At 43.3% G+C, this 21,227-nt stretch overlaps 1 protein-coding gene across 1 annotated transcript in view; it reads left to right on the top strand.

The window, feature by feature from the left end:
- Nucleotides 1-377: 377 nt before the first annotated feature.
- LOC119005181 (brain-enriched guanylate kinase-associated protein) overlaps nt 378-21,227 on the top strand; it is a 41,106-nt gene continuing 20,256 nt past the window's right edge. The window contains exons 1-5 of the mRNA XM_037072738.1: nt 378-447; nt 544-904; nt 12,145-12,386; nt 15,277-15,438; nt 17,562-17,628. Coding sequence (XP_036928633.1) covers nt 12,316-12,386; nt 15,277-15,438; nt 17,562-17,628 — 300 coding nt within the window. The 5' untranslated portion in view covers nt 378-447; nt 544-904; nt 12,145-12,315. The remainder of the gene's footprint in view (nt 448-543; nt 905-12,144; nt 12,387-15,276; nt 15,439-17,561; nt 17,629-21,227) is intronic.

The following is a 21,227-nucleotide window of genomic DNA, read 5'->3' as shown; positions in this document are numbered from 1 at the left end:
CAGTCATCTCATCTGACTCCAGGCAACAGAGCCAATAACTTTGTTTCCCAAAGTGTTGAACCAGCCTTTTAAATTGACTTTCATAAACTACACTCAGACGTTCAAGCTTTGTTCGCGTTTATACTTTCCCTCCCAGAATTTTTCCATTTTATATCATTCATCTTTTTTTTTTTGTTTCTCTTCTTTCCTCTCGACAACCACAGTGTGTGAGTCTGCCTCTTACCCCTGGGCACTTTCTCTCCATTTCTGCAGCACACAGCATTTTTCTTTTGAACTGTTAATCTGTCATTTCTTGCTCTGTCTCTCGCTCTCTCTCTCTCCCCCCCTCTTTCACTTAATGCTCTCAATAGTGAAATAATACTGTATGTGTACCCGGAGTGAGAAATAATGGATATATTTGTTTGCCGAGACAGACACTCTGAGAGCTCGTTAAACACCAGATAAGAGGTACTCCACAGCATGCCGTGGCAGCGGCGCCAGATAAATCTGCTTGATAAATAAATCTAATCATTTTACCCTCTTCTCTTCTTCTCTTCCCACCAGGAATCTGATGGAGAGATGCTGCATGACATGAGGTTAGCCGCTTTCACTTTTTACGCTCTCTCTCTCCTCCTGGGCAGTGACACCACCACCACCACCACCACGACACCTCTCCCTCCTTCTCCATCACTCCCATAACCCCTCCTCCTCCCGTACACCTCCTCCTGCTCCATTCAATTCTCAGCTCTCACTCTCTCTCTCCAGCTCTCTCTCTCTCTCTAGCTCTCTCTCTGCCTACCAGCCTGTCTCCAGTCAGAATTAGAGGAGGCTTTTTTCTAAATGCATGCCGCTCTGAGGGGGATGCACAGGCACATGAATATTGTGATCTTTATCTGCTGAAAATGAGGCGAAAAGCACATAAACGGTAAGGCAAGAAAGGGGAGAAGTGCATGCTTGGGGTTTTTTATTGGCTGCTCTGCGATAAGTGTTTTGTTCCACACTTATCCATGTACAAAATAATGACTGCTGTGAGTGCTCTCCTGTAGCTGTGTTGTGCCGCGCATTCCATGTGTTGCATAGCTCGAGTGCTTTCGCACAGAGGTTGGGGTTGGGAGATGTGTTTGCAGAGTACGTGTCATGCAGTGTGTTGGATTAAACTGGCGCTTTTTGTCACTGTAATCTCTGCAGCAAATGAAAGTGAAGTAAACCAGTGTTTTGCTTTGTATTTTTTTGTTTGCTTTGTTTTTTCAGTCAGTCGATTCAGCTGTCTTTTTGGATTTTTTTTTTTTTTTTGTTGGCGTGAGAATAATGAGGCGCCAAATGTTCTCACAGCTCTCCATTAACTCTGGTTTTCATTCACGGGGCGAGATGATACCATAGAGAGGCAATCATGGTTGAACAAGTGCATCATGAGAGGGAAAGTTGTTCTCATTAAGCCAAACTCCTCACCTTGTATAGATTGGGGGAGGGGGGCAAGAGGTAGAGAGAGCAATTCATATTTTACTTGCTGAGTTGAGAAAAGACACGTGATTGGTTTATATTCACGGGCAGTAAATCATGAGGTCTTCCTCCATATATCGCCTTCAGCTGGTTTGATAATGATAAAATGTCAGCATGCTATGATTATAACATCAGGAAAGTTAATTGCTTTTACCCCCAGTCCTAACCTCCAGCAAGTGAGGCAACATTTTGTGGAGATGATCCCCACTTCCTGTTACATAATTAAAGCAAACAGTACCTCGGATAAGGTGCCGTCCAGGGGGAAACTTCGGGTCTTTGAAGTGAGTTTCCAACTTCCTGCACAATGCGAAGAGCTTTAATTAATCTTGTGTGAAACACAAAAGAAAAAGAGAACAATGAGCTCTGACCCTCTCAGCCCTGCGGCGTTTGTTTTTCGTGTTATGGCAGCATGTAATTAATGTATCAGTGTTTCAAAGATGGCAGTGAAATTAAATACTAGAGTGCTGCACGTGGCATGAGAGGCAATCTTAGTTTGCAAATGTTGTTTCCATTCAGTCGCTCCTGTCAAAAAGGACATCATAACAAGCCAGTTTGGAACAATTTTAAGTGTAATTCGTAGCAGCAGCATGTTTTCTGGTGATACAAACAAAACTCTGTGGAAATATTTGGTCATTCTCGCAGCCAAACACATAATTGGATCCCCCCCCAAAAACATTTGAATAAATAAGTCTTGAAGGCTGTCTAAACAAATCCTCAGCTCCACCGAACCTCCGGCAGCAACTGCTCCTCTTCAGTTTTCTAAAACGATTCTTGTCATAGATAACAAGCCAAAGCTTATCACCAAAGGCAGTTTTTGCTCTTCACATGTAAACTGTGTTAGATCAACGGCAACTATAATTGAGATCATCATGCAATGACGAAACCTTACACATTCACTGGAAACGAATAGCACGAAAGCATATCAGCCTCGCAAAAGTCAGTTTTACGTGATGTTTTGATTGTAAGATAATTGAAACTATGTCATTCTTCACGTCCTGTGCAAATTTTCCGCCCCAAAGTCCTGTGTCTGGTATTTCCGGTAAATTTTATTTTTAGATCATTAATAACATCTTCATGGGGTGATTCTGGGAGCGTGCTGTGCCAGTCAGACAGAGGACACGCTGAACTTTCCCAAAAAAAAGTGTGTCACTGCCAAAATGAAATCCAGAGTGGGAATGGTGTGAGCACATGATGTTCTTAAAAAACAGACACGGTGCGCCTCAAGTCAAAAGATAACTACATCCCTTTAAGTTGAATTTTCTGTAAACAGGGGGAAAAAAAATCCTTTTCAATTCAAGTAAGTGTCCATGAGTCCAAGGGTAGTGGACGTTTACTTATGCGAATGCTCAAGCACCTCGACAAATTACAGTCATAGCTGCTGAGTTTAGTTTTGGATAAACCAAGGACAGAAATGTGTTTAAACAGCCAGCTCAATGAAAAGCATGGAGAATTAAAGCTGTATTGGTTTCACTTGACTTGCTGTGACTTTTAATTAGGTCTCTACAAATGTTTCAGCTTTACTTCATCAGCTATATCTACCCATGATCCACCTTGCCTCCTGCAGCAGCCCCTGGGAGACGCGCCACTAGCCCACCAGGCTCCACTCAGACTTTGAGGAATATGCCTGAAGAGGCTCTGTTTGTTCATCTCTCTCGTCTTTCCCTAAGCTAGGCACGTAGCCTCCAAAAGCAGCTGCTACACGAACGCTCCCTTCAGGTTAGCCTGGAGCAGTTTGCCACCTCCCTGCTCTCTCATTCTTCTGTCTAATTATTTCCGAGACGATGAGATCAGAGATTTATGCAGGAGCCATTTGTGAGGGTGGACTACAGTAGCATCTGGAGGTGGCTGATGAGGGATCTGCCTCGGAGTGAACTCAAGGGTTGGGCTTTGTCTTTGAGTGTGCACACGTATTCTCTGATTTCAACCTCTGTGAATCACATGTCTCAGTCTGAAGACTTCCTCTTTGTCTCTGACTTCCCACCTCACCACCCTTGCTGCTCCCAGGACTATTGGAGATACGCCTGTCTGCCGCACATCCGCATATATATGGCTTTCCGTCAAAGCCAAGAGGACAGGGTCAGCTGAGCTACATAAGCCTCGGGAGCGCCCATACAGTCGACCGTAAGAGTTGTTCTAAACCCTCAAGAGGGCAGGATGTGTGGCTTTTATTGTCATATATAAAATACATAGGATTGACTCTTCAACACACAGGTTTAACCTGATCTCACTGTCCCCACGCAGGCCATTTTAGCCCTGACAAATAACTTCGTCTTCGGTGTTGCAGCTCGTTAATGCATTAGCTTCAGTCCTGATCTCCCTTGTCCAGGGTCATGGTTCATCGAGTGCTCCGATTATATCCACAATAATTTGTTGATACAGCGGCTGTTCTGTGTCAGGCTGCTAAAAAAAAAAAGAAAAAGAAAAAAAAAAGCCACGCTGTTTTACCAGACAAGAGGCTTTCTGTCAAACACGTACAAGCAAACACACCTAGCGCGCTTACGGCCTACATGTTGAACAAACTGTGCACTTATTGCGCACGTTACACCTCAATAAATACTTCATTGCACCCCGGAGGGCCGTGCACGCTGCTGTATGTTCTGCCTACATGCAGGCAATCTCACTAACTCCTGAACTCCTCCTGCAGTGTAATGCATGCTGGATTTCCAGATGTCCAATCTGGGCTGCGATGATAAAGAGAAAAAGGCTGGAAGGTGAAAAGCGCAGGATTCCTTCTTCAAAGGGGAAATTTGCTCGTCATGGCCCTTTGTACCTCTTTGTGCTCTGCAGCCCTGAGCCGAGCTACTGTACAACAAACGCCGTGGAGGGACAGGATCCTATAAACTGTAATCTCTCTACTGAGTTCAGATTCAGTATTTATGTTCTTTACCTTAAAAAAAACAATATATGTATAAACAAACAATCACATGACTACTGTATCAAGAAACGTTTGCAGTGATGAACCCACAGACGAGTACTACACAAGTCTGCAGTTCACACAGAGGATTTTAGAATCTTTCAGCTCATTGTTTTGGTTTTCTGGCCGTAGCAATGTTGAGTTACAATGAATAAAGATCCAGCAACTACTTGGCTTATTTCTCAGCTAAAATGTCCTCAGCAACAGTGTTGTTGTAGTCTCTACTCTCACATCGAACTGCCCTCAAGAGGCATTCTTTCAGTCAGCAGCAGCAAGTCATTTGCGTGGTTGTTGGAGGGTGTGCCCTGTGTTGGTCAAGCGTGCAAAGTTGTGAAGCAGCGGGAGTTCTACAGACCAAAAGAACGCCTCCATGAACATGTAACGTTGTCTTCTTTTTCAATTATTGTTCTCTGCTAGAAGCTTTTTTCAGGAAATAATCTAAACGAATGAAAAAGGAGCGGCCTAGAGACTAATCGGCGAATAAGTGCCACAAATGTTACACATTAGTTGGTAGAGACCAAAAACAGACCAAGCGCTGGCGTTCCAGTCACTCCAAATATGAGAAAATGTTTCTTTATGAATAAAGAAGGAAACAATCCTTCAGTGTCAGCTTTCACTGCAGCTTTAAACTTTGATACTGCCTATAAGATACTTTTAATCCCACACAAGATCAGATACATAACTTCTGCTAGTGGCTCTGTGTGAGGCTTTACTAGCGCTTTGAGCCAAACGCTAACAGACGTTGACGTTGGCATCCCTACAGCTCAACGCTACAGCAGGATAATTTACTGTGTGCACAAGTAGACATAAAAATATATGGTATAATTACAGTAAACATCAAATGTGGATATGATTGATTAAATCATCAGGAGCATTCGCTTAATAGATCGTTAAAGCACTTCTCTGTGTGGATACAGTAGTGTTGTATCTCAACAGTGTGAGGCTTCTTGTCCCCCGCCAGCCTGCGAGCACAGGTATGTCACGACTGTGTTGTCGTGGCAACGTCAGCGAGGACTGAACTCATTCTCTTTCACAGTCTTTTAACAAGAGAGAGGAAAATAAGAAGCTCAGGCTGTGGTCTTAACACGCGCGATGTATAAACTGTGTGAAGCATCTTTTCAGCCAAACGTCTCCCACTTTTCTGCCTCCGACTACTGCTTCTTGCTCGAAAGGTTATGGCAGGGTGAAGAGTACAGTGAGCCGCTGTCCCACGGCGCTGTGTAACTCCGCAGCCATAATCATGTCCAGTTATGTCAGGAAGCACAGATAGAAAGAGAGCCAGACAGGTATAGCAATGTGAAGTGTGTTAATTTCACCACTGTTTTTACCAGCAGACTATTATTGCGGTTGAAATGTAAAGTGATTTCGTGCCCTCGGCTAAAACAACACATTCATTTCAGGAGGGCTCGAGTTGTTTTTCTTGATGAGAAGGGCAACGTCTTTGGAATTATAGGTGAACTTTATGTGACCAGATGAATCTGAAGACTATTACATGGTCTGGGTTTTTGCCCAGAAGGCTTTCTGGTGCATATTTTTTTTCGTGGACAAGACCGACCCTGAATCTTTGTCGCTCGACACTGAAGGAATTTTTCATTCTTTGCCGATAGAGAAACGTGAACAAAGCTGGAGCATGTAATGTTTGTAGCTTTATGTTACTGATAAAGGTAAATTTCAAGTGTTTCGGGTGTACCTACACTGTCAATGCCTCAAATCCTCCTGTGCTGTTTGTGTATGTAATCCGCATCCTTACCGTCCTCAGAAGTCGAATTCCGAACAAGCTCATCGAATTGAAAGGGAGCTGTTGATTTAAAGCTCCTTCTCTGGGGCATGCAGTCTTTTCCAGAAAACATTTCTGGTAGTTTTTCTTTTATACTCTGACATTAATTGTTTGGCTCTTTTGACAGAATTTCTAAAGCAGCGCCGAGAAAGATGAAGTTGGTGGTTTAGCCCAAGGCCAGTCTCATGAAGACTGTAAGATCACTCTATGTGATGAGAGATCTTCACAGGCCTAAAAACCAGCCCAGCTGCCAGGATAAAATGTTTGCTTATTCCATCTCTGCAATCCATGGATGCACTAACACACATGTGTTATATTCATGATAACAAGTCTGCTTTAGTCTTTAGACTTTAGTCTGTGGGTGTGGGGGTTGTGGTGGCGTAGAAGGTTGGCACGGGAGAAACCAATCCTTGATATTTTTAAGGCAATGTCAGGACATGATCTTTTCCTAACCCTAAACACGTTTTCTGCGCATAGTGTTAAACTTAAAATTGCAACCAAAAGAAAGGTAGAGCTGCGTGATTTTCAGACATTCAACATCTCCAACATCAATTCTGGTGATTGGGTTACCTAAAACTGAGACCAGAGCCCAGATCAGTCTCAGCTGTACCGGACTGGTATTGCTATATCTGATACCGAAGCACAACCTGTGACCCGAGCTAGATTTCCTAGATACTGATACTGGCATTTTATATCTCCCTGCAAAACGTGACATGCAATGATATACAACTGGTAAATTCAAAGAGATTAAAAAAAAGGACAGGATACTTTGTCAAGACACTGTAAGCTATAAAAAAAAGACCGGCCTTTAATTATTAGACTAAATCTGATCTATGTGACGATTCATCAAAGTATAAACTGGCAATAGACCCGTTCTGCTTCAACGCAGAACAGAACACGGATCTCTCTTAATGCTTCTGGGGACTTATAAACTGACTTTGACATGTAAAAACCAGCAGAATTGCACCAAAGATATTTATAAATCTATTTGATTAATTGCTGCCAAAATAATGTTGATAATTGAACCTGTTGCTTATACCCTGTTGTGATTGAGCAGTCGGATCCAGAGTCTTCTGTTGTGCGGCGCCAGGTGGTGATGGAGTCAATGCAAGGATTATAGCACTTTGCAGCATAATAAAGGAGGTTTCAATTGGACCGTGAGGAGCTGTGAGCTGCCAGCATCACACTGTTGAAAGTATGCTTTGGCAGCAGTAAGTTACAGATGGGGCTGCAATTTACTCCCAATTTGAAGCGCAGATCGTCTCCTAAAGCTCCTCTGTCGTTTACTTTAGTCTGAGGCTTTTTCCATTGAGGCAAAATGGTTTTTTATGGCACTATGGCTCACAGACACTAACTCACTTACTGTCAACTAAAGAAATTAATCCACTAATCTGGAGTTTGTTTTATTGGTAAATCAATGCTTTTTTTTGAATTCCTACACTATAAAGTGTCCAATTTCTGAATTCAAATCAAATAGGCATCTTTCAAAGTAAAGACCTGTGATTGACTTGAAAAAGAGGAGAAGATGAACCTTTCCGCTGGTCCTGAACTGCACAACTCGCATGCACAAACCTCGGCATGATGTGGGAAAGATCCCCCGTGGTGACTTCCGACTGTTGCCCCCCGCTGTGACCTTATCTGATCAGGAATAGTGTGAAATGTGCCTACAAATTGTCGAAATTGATTGAGCGCTCGTTGTTTCCGCTGAAGCTTGTTGCGCGAGTGGAGGCACGCGCTTCTATTCACACGAATAAAACTTTACTGCTACGACTGACTGGCCGTTTAAAAAAGGCCAAGGATACATGAAGGAGCTGAAGGGGAGTTGGATGAGTCATCGCACAGCATGGGGAACTATTCATTTCTGGTTAATTCATTCCTGGGAGCTTTATGTGTTAGAAGACAGTATTATGGATATACAGCTTGATGTGGAGTTCAAACATATTTACTGTCTGGCCCTGTGTTCGGGATCACCTGCAAGAACATGATCAGGTCGTTACTGCACATCAAGATCCTGATTCACAACCACATGCGATCAGAGCAAATGGTATTGGCGTTTGACAATTTGATCCAACCACAAATCAAACCGATCCTTTAGGCCTTCATGCAATAAGGTTCTTAAAAAAGTTTTTTAATCGATTTTAAAGCCAACAAGTTCTTCCCTCTCTCCCACTTAAGGTTGACTCGCTTTTGATATGTAGATAGAGAAGTGATAAACAGCGCTCCTCAGTCGCAGCCCTTGTCTTCGGGCAGCAAACTGTGTTGACTAGTCACCGTCATCATCACTCTGGTAACTTAATCCATGGAGCTGTTTTCCTGGCTGCCGGTGGTGGAGCACGCTCAAGAGAACGTTGTGTTTCTGGAGTCTTGCATCAGAAGAAGCACACAACACATGGCTCTCAAGTAAAGTCTCCACAACTGTGGTAGATCGGACCAAGGGAGAAAAACCTGTCAAGCAGTGTTGCTAATTATCACCATTCTGCTCGTGTTTGGTCTCCTTTGGAATTTGGGCTTTTTATCGTTGTGAGTCATACAGCAGTAGAGATGCTTTTGAAAACACAACTCGGGTCTTATTTGTGTTGTTTTGGCCATCACCACATTAATTGCTAAGATCTGTGAATGCAGCAGCAGTACCAAAAATGAGTCAACTGGGGCAAGAAGCATCGTAGAGTAAGTCAGACAATTACACAATCCCCCTGGTTAGCCATACTTCTTTGGAAGAGAAATCTAAGGCACTAGTTACGATTATCAACTATCTTACTGGAATGTCCTGTTAACTTTGACTTCACACCCTCACATGTGCTAGGAGGCAGATTTTGCAACCTTTGGACAGAGTCTGGCTAGTTGTTTTCCCAACCCAATCGCCACAACAAATGTTGTCAGTGTACATTTCTGCATATGGATATAATATGGAATGATCTTGTTAGGTTTAGGCACAAAACCTAACTGGTGAGAGATCATGTTCTGGCTTAAAATACCTGTCTTGGTCACTGCAGACACACCTGGAGATGTTCCGATCTCCGAGACTTAAGGGTGGTTTCACACTTACAAATGTTGACATCCTGTCTGGAACTGCGGTCACTGGCTTGGCAGACTTCTCGCCATAAGCTTCACCACCAACCCCTCCACATGCCGATATGACAGTCAGGTCATAAATATGTAATGTGAACATGATATGCAACGTTTTGTTAAAAATGTCAGAAGGGTCTTTGGGCCTATGACATATTTACATGTGAACGTATCCGAGGGGTGCGGACACGCCAACATTTTATCCAGGTGACTGGGCTGTTTCCGGTCTTTATGCTCAGCTAAGATGACTGGCTGCTGTCTGTTGCTTCACATTTACTTCACATTTGAGAGTGGTCTGGATAATCTCACTAGCAAAGTGAGGGAGTAATTTGCCCAAATGCCAAACTTTTTCTTGCTTTTTGATTTCCGTCTGGCTTGAAGCGGTTGAGAAAATGTGGCTAAAACCTGTTTGTTTACGGCTTGTTTTATCCTCTCACCTCTGGTCTCTCTTGCTCAGTGGGACTTCTTTGCCATAATGTCACTAGTGCTCCCAGGTCTCAGCAATTACTGGTCAGTACGATGTGTTTATAGTGAAAAGAAATGATGGCCAAAACAACAAAAGTAACACCTGCAGAGCTCTCTTCTAAGCTGGAACATGAACTGTTCATAGTAGATGAGGTGCGTTGTGTCTCTGTGAGCCGCTCACTTAAATAGCGTGGAGCTCAGGAGGGATGGCACTGTGGCCATTAAAGTTTAATATCCTCATTTGGTCACTGTGAATAGTATATCTGGCAGGCAGTAGCTCTGCTTGCTCACCTCCCGTGGCTCATTACCAGTAAATCAACCTGCGGGCACCATAAGGGCTCCCCATTGTAGATCCAGGATGGATGCTGGCTGCTTGTGACCTTTAGCAGATTTTGCATTAAGGCTTTTTTTTTCGGTTTTGTTTTGTTTTTTTGTTTTCTGGAGTCACTTGCTGTTGGAGCCGTTCTCGTGAAAGAGAGGAAGTATACAGGCGGAGTGGGAGGCGGGAAGTGTCTGACTAAAGTAGGTTAAAGTCTGCGGCATTACGACAGCCATTTGCTGTACTCCCTGTGGCGCGCATTGTCTGATCATTATGACAAGTTGTAACACACGGGGAAAGTTTTTCAGGTAAACAGGGTTTACTCGTGTTTCCATCCACACAAGAGGCTCCTCTTAAGACTCATGGAGGAACACTGTGGAGAGGAAACTGTGCTTGATTTACATATATTTTGCTGTTTTGAGTTTCTCTGGCGGTGGAGAGGCAGCTGTAAGCTGATCGCCGGGGTTCTCTGAGGACTTAGATTTGTTCCTTCTCATGGATAGTGTTTACCTTCCCAAAAAAAAAACACCTGAGGCACCGAGATCTGCCGTTTATCCCCCATGGGGGGAGGTGTTTTGATCCAGTGAGGGTACAGTACTTCATATGCACTGCAGGGAGTTGTGTGTTTGTGTTTGTGAGGATGGATTGTATACAACCGCACTTCCCTCACCAATTCAGCGACTATTCCCATCTTCCTTCCTCCTCTCTCTCCCCCTCTCCCTCTGTGACTTGGAGATAAGAAAATGGCTACAGCGACGGTGTTTCCAGAGACGGCCATTGTTTCCTGAGCCAGTGTTGAGGGGAGATTAAAAATAATAAGTAGTGGTGCCATTGGAAATGGTGGCGGGCGACAAAACATTGATTCCAGTTTGTTGTTGAACTGCTACCCCGTCACTCTGCAGATACTGATAAAAGTTATGCCACTGGCATCCCCCGTCTCTATTTACACATTTATGCTTACTTGGCTCTTAAGGACAAGGCATAATGTTTTTTTGTTGTTTTTTTAAGAGCAAACATATGGAATTTGCACTCCAATTACTGGTACTGTTCACTAAGCCCCGTCCATCCTTCATTACTGTCGCTACGCCTGTCAAGCTTTTACAGCACATGATGCAGTGTACAATAGACGAACGAGCCCTAAAATAAAATGTAGACTATTAAGATAGTAGTTATGCTTAATTAGGTCACTAGCTAGGCTACAACGAGCTAGTCAGCTGGATTTGCAAACATGCACAGCTTACGTTGGAGTAAATAGGCAGTGTTCAATCCATTCCTACACTTATGCACTTGTGTTTTGGGATTTGGAAAGACTAAGAAAAGACCAACACCAGCCTGCACAGAGCGTCACTCTCACTGCAGCCCAACGCTCACTGCCTCAACATGTAGAGAAATCCAAAATGACAGGCCGCGCTCAGGGGAGGGCTGTAGCTAATGATCAATTGGACTTCCATTTTCAGGAGCAATTATAGTATTTGACATTTGCAGCATCACACTGATAGCTAATGGGCACCGATGTCAACAATACTCATCAAATGCAGCTGCATAAAGCAAGGCGTAAAACCTGAGAGGTTTATTCTGGGATTTTATGCTTGCTGGTGGCAGGTTATTAAGATTTTAACGGTGCGGGCGACCTGAGTTCAAGACTCAGCGCTGCACAGCAATGACTAGGGATGGAAATGGAAACATGCGCACATTCATCATAACACTGATTTATTGAGGAATAACCTCTGCGGTCAGCTGGTCAATACCTCTCTATTCCATAGGGGTCCTGCAGTTTCAGTTGTTGCCAACAAGAAAGAGAAGTAAATGATGAAAAAGGAGGCTCGAGTGACGGAAATATTAATCTCTCTGCATTCTGTGTTGTAGTTTTCTTCAACAGTGTAACTGGCCTTTTTTGTCGGAAGTGCAAAGTTCAACCGGAGGTGCAATAATCCAAACTATTGCACATTATAAGTTTGTTCACTGAACTTATCTAATTGATCCCCCAGCTCTGCTTCGTCATACCAAACTGGCTCATTTTCTGAATGCTCACAAAATCTCTGTTTTTTCTCTGGAGTCAACAGAACTAAATGTGCTGCTAAATCTGTGGGACTTCAAAGCTGTTTTTCTCTGCTCTCTTGCCAGGGTCATCACAGATAGCCAACTCCTATCTGCCTCCCCAGGCAAGACTTAGAGCTTTGACTGCTGGTTTGTGGTTATAGAGTTCAAACTTGGCTTCGACATTCAGCCGGCCAGCAACAGCAGCAGCGGCGGCGGCGACTACACACAAATGAGTGCGGAGGTAGAGAGTAAAATATGAAAAAGATATATATTGGCAAAACTGCCCTCAAAACTCAGAGAAATGGTTGCAAACATCAGAAAAGAAGGTAAGACAAGTCAATCGGGGGGGTTGTGTTTTAAACTCTAAACATCAGCCTCTTTATTGGGGAATCCATTTCACTCATTTGACTAACGGAAATGGATTCTCGTTGGGAGGTCATGACCATTATAAAGCCATTAAAACATAATGTGGCATCTATTCACTCTCATCATTCATCTTTACGCCACATCTCTCATCCCGTAGCGGCTGACATCTGTATCCAAGTTAATGTAGCACACGCTGCACTTTGCCAACAATGGTCTTATACATTTGGACACATCTGACAAGAAACACCCTAACAAAAACAATCAGCGACTGTGAGCTGGCATTACATAATGCTAAGAGCCCAGAGCCATTTTCACATCGCCCCCTGGCTCTTTGCCATGTGATCACTTGCAGCTGTTAGACAGTGGAGAGGTTGTAAAGATTTAGTTTGGTTGCAGTGCCAGATGAGCAGAGCAGGGTTGAGCGTGCAAAGTCTCAGTGTGCTGTATGAACTCATCAATGTATTATCACTATATTTGGTCCAAAGAAGAGCTCAGCATTTTCAGAATATACGCTTGTTTGCCTTCTTTGCAACGGCTTTCCACCCACGGCTTCGTTATCTGGCCATAGCATGGGTGGCCAGGTTTGGACTGCGATCACACGTTATGTTTTTTTTTTAGTTTTTTGGGATTCCGCACTGAGTCACTGCTTCGTCTCAACTCCCCCTACAACACTGGTTCTCAAACTGAGGGGCGGAGTGGGTGGGAAAGGGGGGAGGATGATCAGAGGGGAAATATGGAGTGAAACAAATTTGATTGAATATGAGTTATGTAGGGGTGGGAAATAAACAAACAAGAGCGTGTTGATGCTGCCAAAAAATCAACTTGGATCCTTTTTTCATTAGTTATGTCCCCTGTCTCTGTTACTGACTGATGAATATTGTGGGGTTTGGGACATTAACTTTTTTCAGCTTCTAAAAGATTGTCATACTTGCCAGCTCGCAATTTACTTTAGTCTTCACACTTTCTTTTCCCATTCTAGTCCTGACAACCTGTTTCTGGCACTGTACAGCCTGTAGTGTAAAGATTCAGTCTCGTCCTCCTCAGTAGGTGAGAGACAGACTGAGAAATAGAGAGGAGCGATAAATACTTTCAGATGTCCTGGAAAGAAGAATTCAAATTTCTCTTTCTTTTTCCAGTTTTAAAGGAAAGGGTCGTGCATTTTGTGAGCCCTGTGCCTGATTTCTTCTGTCGATCGCGAGGGGACATCGATCATAATCAAGATGCCGACGGTGGCTGGCTGACTGTATAAGTGGCAGGAGCAAAACTGAATTGATGAATGGAAAGTGATGTATATTCATTTATGTCAGAGAATGTACACAAGCACGGGCCAGATAGGTGAATTATTCTGCATTTTTTTCCCCTGAGAGTTAAAAGTGGGATCACAATTAATGTAACATGAAAATGTTATGGCGGTTGACTTATTGTGTCATTATCATTCTTTAAAAGTCATGAAAATGCAGAAAAACATATTCTCTGAAACTCAAATCAGCAGCTTGGGTATCACAATCAGTGGAAGAAGACAGGAAAAGTGTGAGACCCACTGCTGTACAATGTAAAGACCTCTACAGAGCTTCAGATGGGTGCTCGCGCTTTTAGCATAGTGGCTATGGTGAAGATTTTGGCTTTGACAAGAGTGTACATAGATAACGTCTTTGCAAATAGAGACATGGATTATGACAAAGGGACAGGGCTTCCCCCCCCCGAGGACTATCAAACTTCAACTGACTTGTGGATGAGCAAATAATGAATTGATTTCTCATTTACTGGTGAACTGATCCTTTAAGAAACCTACGACATGCGCAGTATCAATGGCGACACTAGGCTCTTGCAAAGAAATGTAACAAGCGTATCTTTCACTTCTTGACTGCTTGATGAAGGCTTAATTAGTGGAGCTCTTCAAACCGAGTGCCCGGACATTAAAGGAAGTCCGTCGCCCCGCCTACGTATCGACACAACACAGTCTATAAGATAGCGTTTCCTCCTCTTTTTACTGCCAGCTTCCTAATTGAGGCTCTGGGCCGCAGTGAACTTGGAGGTGCACTCACAAGCGCCTGCTGGTTGGCAGCGCTGAGCCATCAAACCTCTCCATGAGCCAAGTATCCATCAGTCTGGCAAAATGCTAAATCCCCCGGAGCGCACACTGCCCCTGCTCCCCCATCTCCAGCCTTTCATTACCACATCCATTCCCTCAGTCAGCCCTGTCAGTGTGTTTTCATTCCCCCCCCCCCCCCCCACACACTCAAACCTGCATCAAAAGCACAGGCGAAATATTTGCTACCTGTCTGGTGTGTTGTTGCTGTTGATGGTGGCGGCGCTGAAATGATGCTATTCCAGACTCTCGCTCTCTTTCTTTGCTCCTTCTGTCTCTTTCTCAAGCTTGCTTCATTCTATATTCTCACCTCTTCTTCTATGAATCACCTGCGGTCTTTTGTCTGGGGGCAAAATTCCTCCCCATATTCTTTCACAGATTCGGGGGGGTGTAATGGAATTCAGCATTACACCGGTGGGAGCTCCTTTCCCAGATCTGCCCCCTCCCTGTGAATGGGAAATGATTAGTATTCCTCCTCCATCCATCTCTTCCTCCTCCCCATCGGCCCTCGCTGCCTTCCCCTTGCCTGGGACCTCTCTCACTCTGAACTGAATTACACTCCAGCTTACACTTCATCCTTTTCTCCTCCGTCTCACACAAACACGCATACTCTTCACTTTTGCCTCCTTTCTTTCTGTTCGCCCCACCCCCCCTCGCTGCATGCCTTCATGAATCTGACAAACTCTGACATCAATGAAAGTGCATCGGTGTTGTGTCGCGTCATGTCCTGTTCTCTAAACTCTCCCCCGCTGCACGCTCAGCTCTTTCCACGACCACAAGGACGACCTCCGTAAGCGCCTGTCGTACACCACCCACAAACTAGAGATGGTGGAGACGGAGTTCGATTCCACCCGGCAGTACCTGGAGACGGAGCTGCGGCGGGCCCAGGAGGAACTGGAGAAATTCACGGAGAAACTGCGCAGGTGTGTGTGTGTGTGTGTGTGTGTGTGTGTGTGTGTGTGTGTGTGTGCATGACTCTGTAGGGTTGTGTGCTTTTCCTATGTATTCATGAACTAACGATATCCCAACCTGAGAGAAACCCACCAAACACGGGCTATGACGTCAAGGAAACATCTTTTCACATGCTATGACAAACAAACTGTCATACGTGACGTGTCGTCCAGTGACATATAAAGGCAAAAGTGTTTATTGCTGTTCCTATTGGCCCTCATGTGATTGCCAGGTAAAAAGAGGGGCCGTGTCTTATATATACAATTAACGATTTACAATGGTATGTGCATTCCCAGTGCACATAAATAGCCATGTGTGTTGTGGTGTGTTGTACTCACAGCACCTGGTTCTAAAACAGTGTTGAAAGTGCTGATCTGGACGTAGAACTTAGTTGCATGATGGTAACTTCAGACATACGTGCAGATGTTGACTTTGTGAAGATTACTGTACATCAGGGCTTTGCAGGATCAGTGTTGGATTCATTCCAAACGATTCAATTGTTTATGTCTGTTTCCTCAAGGTGTTGGGAGCAGCAATTGACCTTATTTCTGTGATCATCTGTTTGGATAATCTAATTTAGCATCCATGCACATATAAACTGAATATGGAACTTGAAAGATGATTACATTACACTTGATTGATTTGGACTAAAACTTGTATTCAGTAAGTAAGTGTAATTCAGACAGTTTGCTTGGGTTTTCCACTGCCCTTCGGCAAACCTGTCACACAATCACACACCTGCGTGTTTGCTTATCATCCATTATCACAACAAGCCGCGGTGTTATTGAAAATATTACACCGGCTTCCCCTGTGTTAGTATTTTTCACTGCATGTGGCGAAGTGAGTCACTCCACTCGTGCCATTTGCCTCTTGCCAGCAATGTATTAATTCATACTTTTGGACAATGAGAAGCCATTGTTTTGAGAAGTTTGGAACAAAACTAAATGTATTGCCTCAACATTTAAAACAGGCCGTAGCCCAGTAACGAGTAGATGAGAGGATCGGCCATGAGGTTTGATTTAGCAGCGATACCTCAGAGCAATGAGATTATCTGCAAATAGAGCGAACCTTCTGGTCAGAGCGCTCTCTCTGGCCATGGTTTATAAATAAATGTGACTAATGTGATGTTAAAATAAATTTAACACTTCCTTGAAACTTGTTTCTGGCAATAAAAAAAAACTTGGATAGCTTCACAGCGCACAGCCTGGACGTCTGGTGGGCGAGGCGTGTTCGTCTTCAGAGGGGTTTTACGATTGGCAGAGCCCATTCCCGACCCCCTCTTACTAATTGTAACCAACTGAGTGATTCACGGGGGTTGTTGAAGACAGAAAGTGCTGCCCTGAGACGCTTACACTCCTCTCGAGCAAGTAACAGCAGTGTTTTTTCCCCATAATGACCGGTTTTGTTTGCCCGTCAATCGATACCCACTCAAATCTCTCCTCAGGTTTTATGATTTGTCTTCGCTTTTTTTGTCTCCACTTCACACTCTCTGCATCTGTCTGTTTAATGGAGCCCTACATGCTGGTTTATCAACACTCTCTCAAGCCCGAGCAGTGAAAATGCGTCGGTGAACTGAGAGGTGACAAGATAAAACCCAGGAAAAGTGAACAAATAAAGAGCCAAGGTGCCGTTCCATTATGCCCACCGGTGGGCCTACCGGAGAGTTACTGCTGTGGGTCTGCATGTTTGCTGATTTCCCGTCATAAAATATTTTAAAGATTCAAAGTCTTTTTATGATCACGCACTGGTTCGTTTTCTTAGACTCTCCCGCTGTGGAGCTTAAACATATCATTAATGCTTTTTTTTTTGTTTGTTTTTAACTTTGTTTTAGCTCAGCAGATTTTTATCCTGAGTGATCTTTATATCTGAGTCAGAACTTAAAAATATCCTGCAAATCCCCTCTGAGATCCTCCGCCATTACCCTGATCTCATGAATCATTTATTCCTCCGTCTAAATTTATGATGAGATTACTGGCGCTCATTTAGCTGTACGAGAGGTAAAACACTTGTGAGTTGTTATTGTGTTATTTTTGCGTGTTTTTTTTTTCCTTTTTTTTTTTTAAACTGGCAGTAATTGTTCTCTCTGTCCTTTCAGGATCCAGAGTAGCTATGCAGCTCTTCAGAGGATCAACCAGGATTTGGAGGACAAGATGCACAGGACGGTAAGAGACTCAACACAAACTCGATCACAGACATTTCAGGTACATCAAAATAACCATCATGTTTGTTTGTTTGTTTGTTTTTAAATCCTGCCATACCTCAAACCTCAAACTATCACTTGTGGGTTCTCTTAACTATGTACATTTACCTGAGGACTTAGTCTAAGGCTTGTCCCTCTCACACATTTGTGCTGGTTTGTGGAATTTTTTGTATGTATTGTAGTTTTTACTTCGTCAGATTTATTTAGCAATTACAGTTAGTTTGCAGAGGAAAATTTTAATCTAAAACATCTGATCAGATCATAAATGATATCATCCTTCTAGGTTAAATTATCCAACAGAACATTTAGTGGGTAAAATAAGGGAATACAATGCTGCTTACACATTGAGGCATTAGCCAAATGTAATTTCAAAGCATTTCAAAAGCAGTGTGTGTTTTTCTTTTTTCGAGTTTTTCTACTTGATCAAACAATGTGAGCTCGTCTTCCAGCACTCAGCGGGGGTCGCAGATTTAAACAGGCACCCTTCCAGCTTCTCCAAACCCCCCGAGGCCGACGCTCACTTGCGCGGGCTTCCTCACCACTTACAATTGTTTTCAGCCTGAGTTCTCTGAGCTGTCACATTTCCCCCTGACCGCTGCGGGTTGTTTGTATTGATATTATCAAGAAGTGCAGAATCCTAATGCCGTCTGCAGACTTCTCGCTAAGGCCCTCATAAAAGATGCATGGAGGTGACGGAGATTTGTGAACTCAGCCGCGTACTCGTATGCAGACACACAGCGGCTACAGCTTGTGACCCAAACCTGACCTGGAATCACTTATTCGAGAACATGGAGTCTTGTTGTTACTAGGAGACCAGTTTACTTGCTCTTCATGAGATGAGATGACAAAGTTGAACCAAGACAGCCAAGTAGATGTTGTTGTCTTGGCAGCGACTGTCTTCCTCAGCTCTGCACTTTGTACTGCAAACTATTTATAATCTTTTTTAGTTAAATCCATGAGGAAATCACAGTAGGTCATATTTGAGAAGTAGCTGGAAAAAGAAAATGTATGGCTTAGAGTTACTGATGTAAAGTTGCCAGCTGCTGATGTATTTTATACCCATTTTAATGCTTCCTTCTAAACCTGTTCTCTGGAATTTCCTTGATAGACTGATGATTCTATAAGTTTGTAACGTCTGTGAGTTTTTTTCTTTGTTTCATCTGTTCTGCTGAGAAATCACATTTTTTCCCCATTTCAGTTTAGTCGATGGTTCTAAATACGACAAAACCCAGTCTCGCCCCAGCTGCAATGAGGGGAAGTCGGTCAGAAGGTGTGAATTAGAGCTGTAGCAATTTTAGAAAGCTTCAGTGCATTATTCGGGAACAAAACGCAGCATGATAGTGACTGAAATCATTAAAATTTCACCCCAAACCTGACAAATATCACATCCACACTGATGACTGTGTCTTTAGCTTCAGCCAAAGATCAACATGGTGGTATTCTCCACCCAAGTCATGGTTCTGTTCTTTTCTTTTTTACAGTTTGCACTTTTATTTTACTTCTTATCAAAGGAAAAACAAATATTTTTGCAATCCTGAGGAAAGAGTAAAGGTAAAAAAATGCAGGTCTGCCTCTGCCTGTCGGAGGCTTGGAACCTCATGTGGAGAGAGTCCAAATTGCAAGACTGCTGACTCAAGTAACCAATCAAGTCATCCTCTTGCTGTGCACTGAAGACTGTTGGACTGTTCTGATGGCCCACGCTGGGCAGCTGTCTCGGTCCTTGTTCTGTGAAGTTCTGTAATTTCTTGCTCATTGTCACATGGCAGGGTGTTCTTTGGTGACCGACCTTTTCCTGTCAGTCTTTTCCTGCATCACATCTGATACAGATTTTAGTACATGTGCGTGGACACTCCATGACGTTTCTTACCCACTGTTTTGGCATGCTTCACATTTCTCTGCTCTCTATACTAATACAAGTTACATTAAACCCTATCAATTTTAACCAAAGACAGACTATGCCCAAGAAATACTTTCTCCTCCTGCTGCACACCCAGAAACTCTTTGACACACCATAGACACCCTGTAGATGGACAATAGCATGTGCCAAACGAGTGTAATCTGCAGCCACACACTCAAACGCAGATCAATAAGTGTATCAAGTGTTTGGAACCACGCTGAGCTGCCTTGGCCCCTTTTGAAAGGGAATCTAACTGGAAAAGTGCCAGACTGGAGTTTAAAAACCCGAGCAGCAGGAAGAAAGAACACAACTCAGAAACAGATACACAACCTTCAGATCCTCAAATACGGCGATGATGATAAACGGCGTAATGTTAAACTAATGCGGCCAGATAATGTGAGAGTGATGAGGACGTTTGTTCCCTCCCTTCCCTCCAGTCTCAGAAATGAGAAATCTACTATAATCAATTTGAACACACCTGTTTAGCAGCAGAACCGCTTTCATCTCTCTCAAAGCAATTACATGATCAAAGACAGGGAGCGCAATCAATGTCCAGAGTAATTGGTCTTACCTGCCATGCAACCCCTGTTAGAAAACTATTACAGCTAACTGCTGTTCTGGTCACCTCAGCAGCAGCTGTCCAATCACATCAGGCTGAGAGGTTCCCTGAGCATTTTATTTATTTATTTTTTTAGCTCCCTCGCAGCCTCTTTGGGATCTCTCAGCCCTCTCAGCCCACAGCGAGCTCCATCCTTGTGACTTACAGTATCTCGATTAAAGTGGATCGTAATCTCATCAGAAGTTTGATCCATGGGGCCCGTCTGAGCCACACACACTAATGGAAGGAGAGGCATTTTTGACCCACGGTGGGGTAAATAATGAGCTGATTTTCATAGTGCTCCCTACTTCTCATTTTCTTTCAAAAAAGTAATCTCCTTAACAGAGTAATTTGACATTATCGATAAATGTTTTGGTTGATTGGTTGATTTCACCCACATATTTGTATGCGTTGTGCAGACTTGAGCCAGGAGACAGTTAGCTTAGCTTAGCAAGAAGACCAGAAGTAGGTGGAAACAGCTTTGGAATGACAAAATGTACTATTTTGTTTTGAAAAAAATCACAAATGGTTGTTTTCATAGATCAGTTCATTTATTGATTTAAAGGATAAGTTCAAACAAAAATGAAATAGAATGAATAGAATGCATATGGATGTGTATGTTTCTTTCGTATTTGTTCACACATGTTCACAATCCATAAACAGAAAAGAAAAGAAATATATATTTAGGAAGAAAAAAGATCCATGCAAGATTCTGATCAGTAATCAGTTAACCTATTCCCGTCCCTACGATGAACAATTTGTAATTTGGGTGAACTGACCCTTTAAAGTAAGCACAAGCGACTGTGAATAGCTATATTTTCAGTCGCAGTAGATAATGGAGATTTGCCGGGTGAATTTTTTCTGTGAACTCATGCATGGTGGTGGACCGGTGAGGCGTGACAATCGCAATAAATCACCCCCCGGGACGTGAAGTACAGTGGTGTGTGTGGAGAAGACAGCCAGTTACAACAGCATCTGTCTGGCAGTATTTGCAGCCTATTATTTGTGATGCTTCAATATAATCCTTCTTGCTTTGTCATACCAGGAACAGACTGAAGGACTAAAA

This window comes from Acanthopagrus latus, chromosome 16 (genome assembly GCF_904848185.1).
Source record: "Acanthopagrus latus isolate v.2019 chromosome 16, fAcaLat1.1, whole genome shotgun sequence".
Classification (NCBI taxonomy): Eukaryota; Metazoa; Chordata; class Actinopteri; order Spariformes; family Sparidae; genus Acanthopagrus; species Acanthopagrus latus.
The sequence above is the reverse complement of the archived record's forward strand: the minus strand, read 5'-3'. Positions and strand labels throughout refer to the sequence as shown.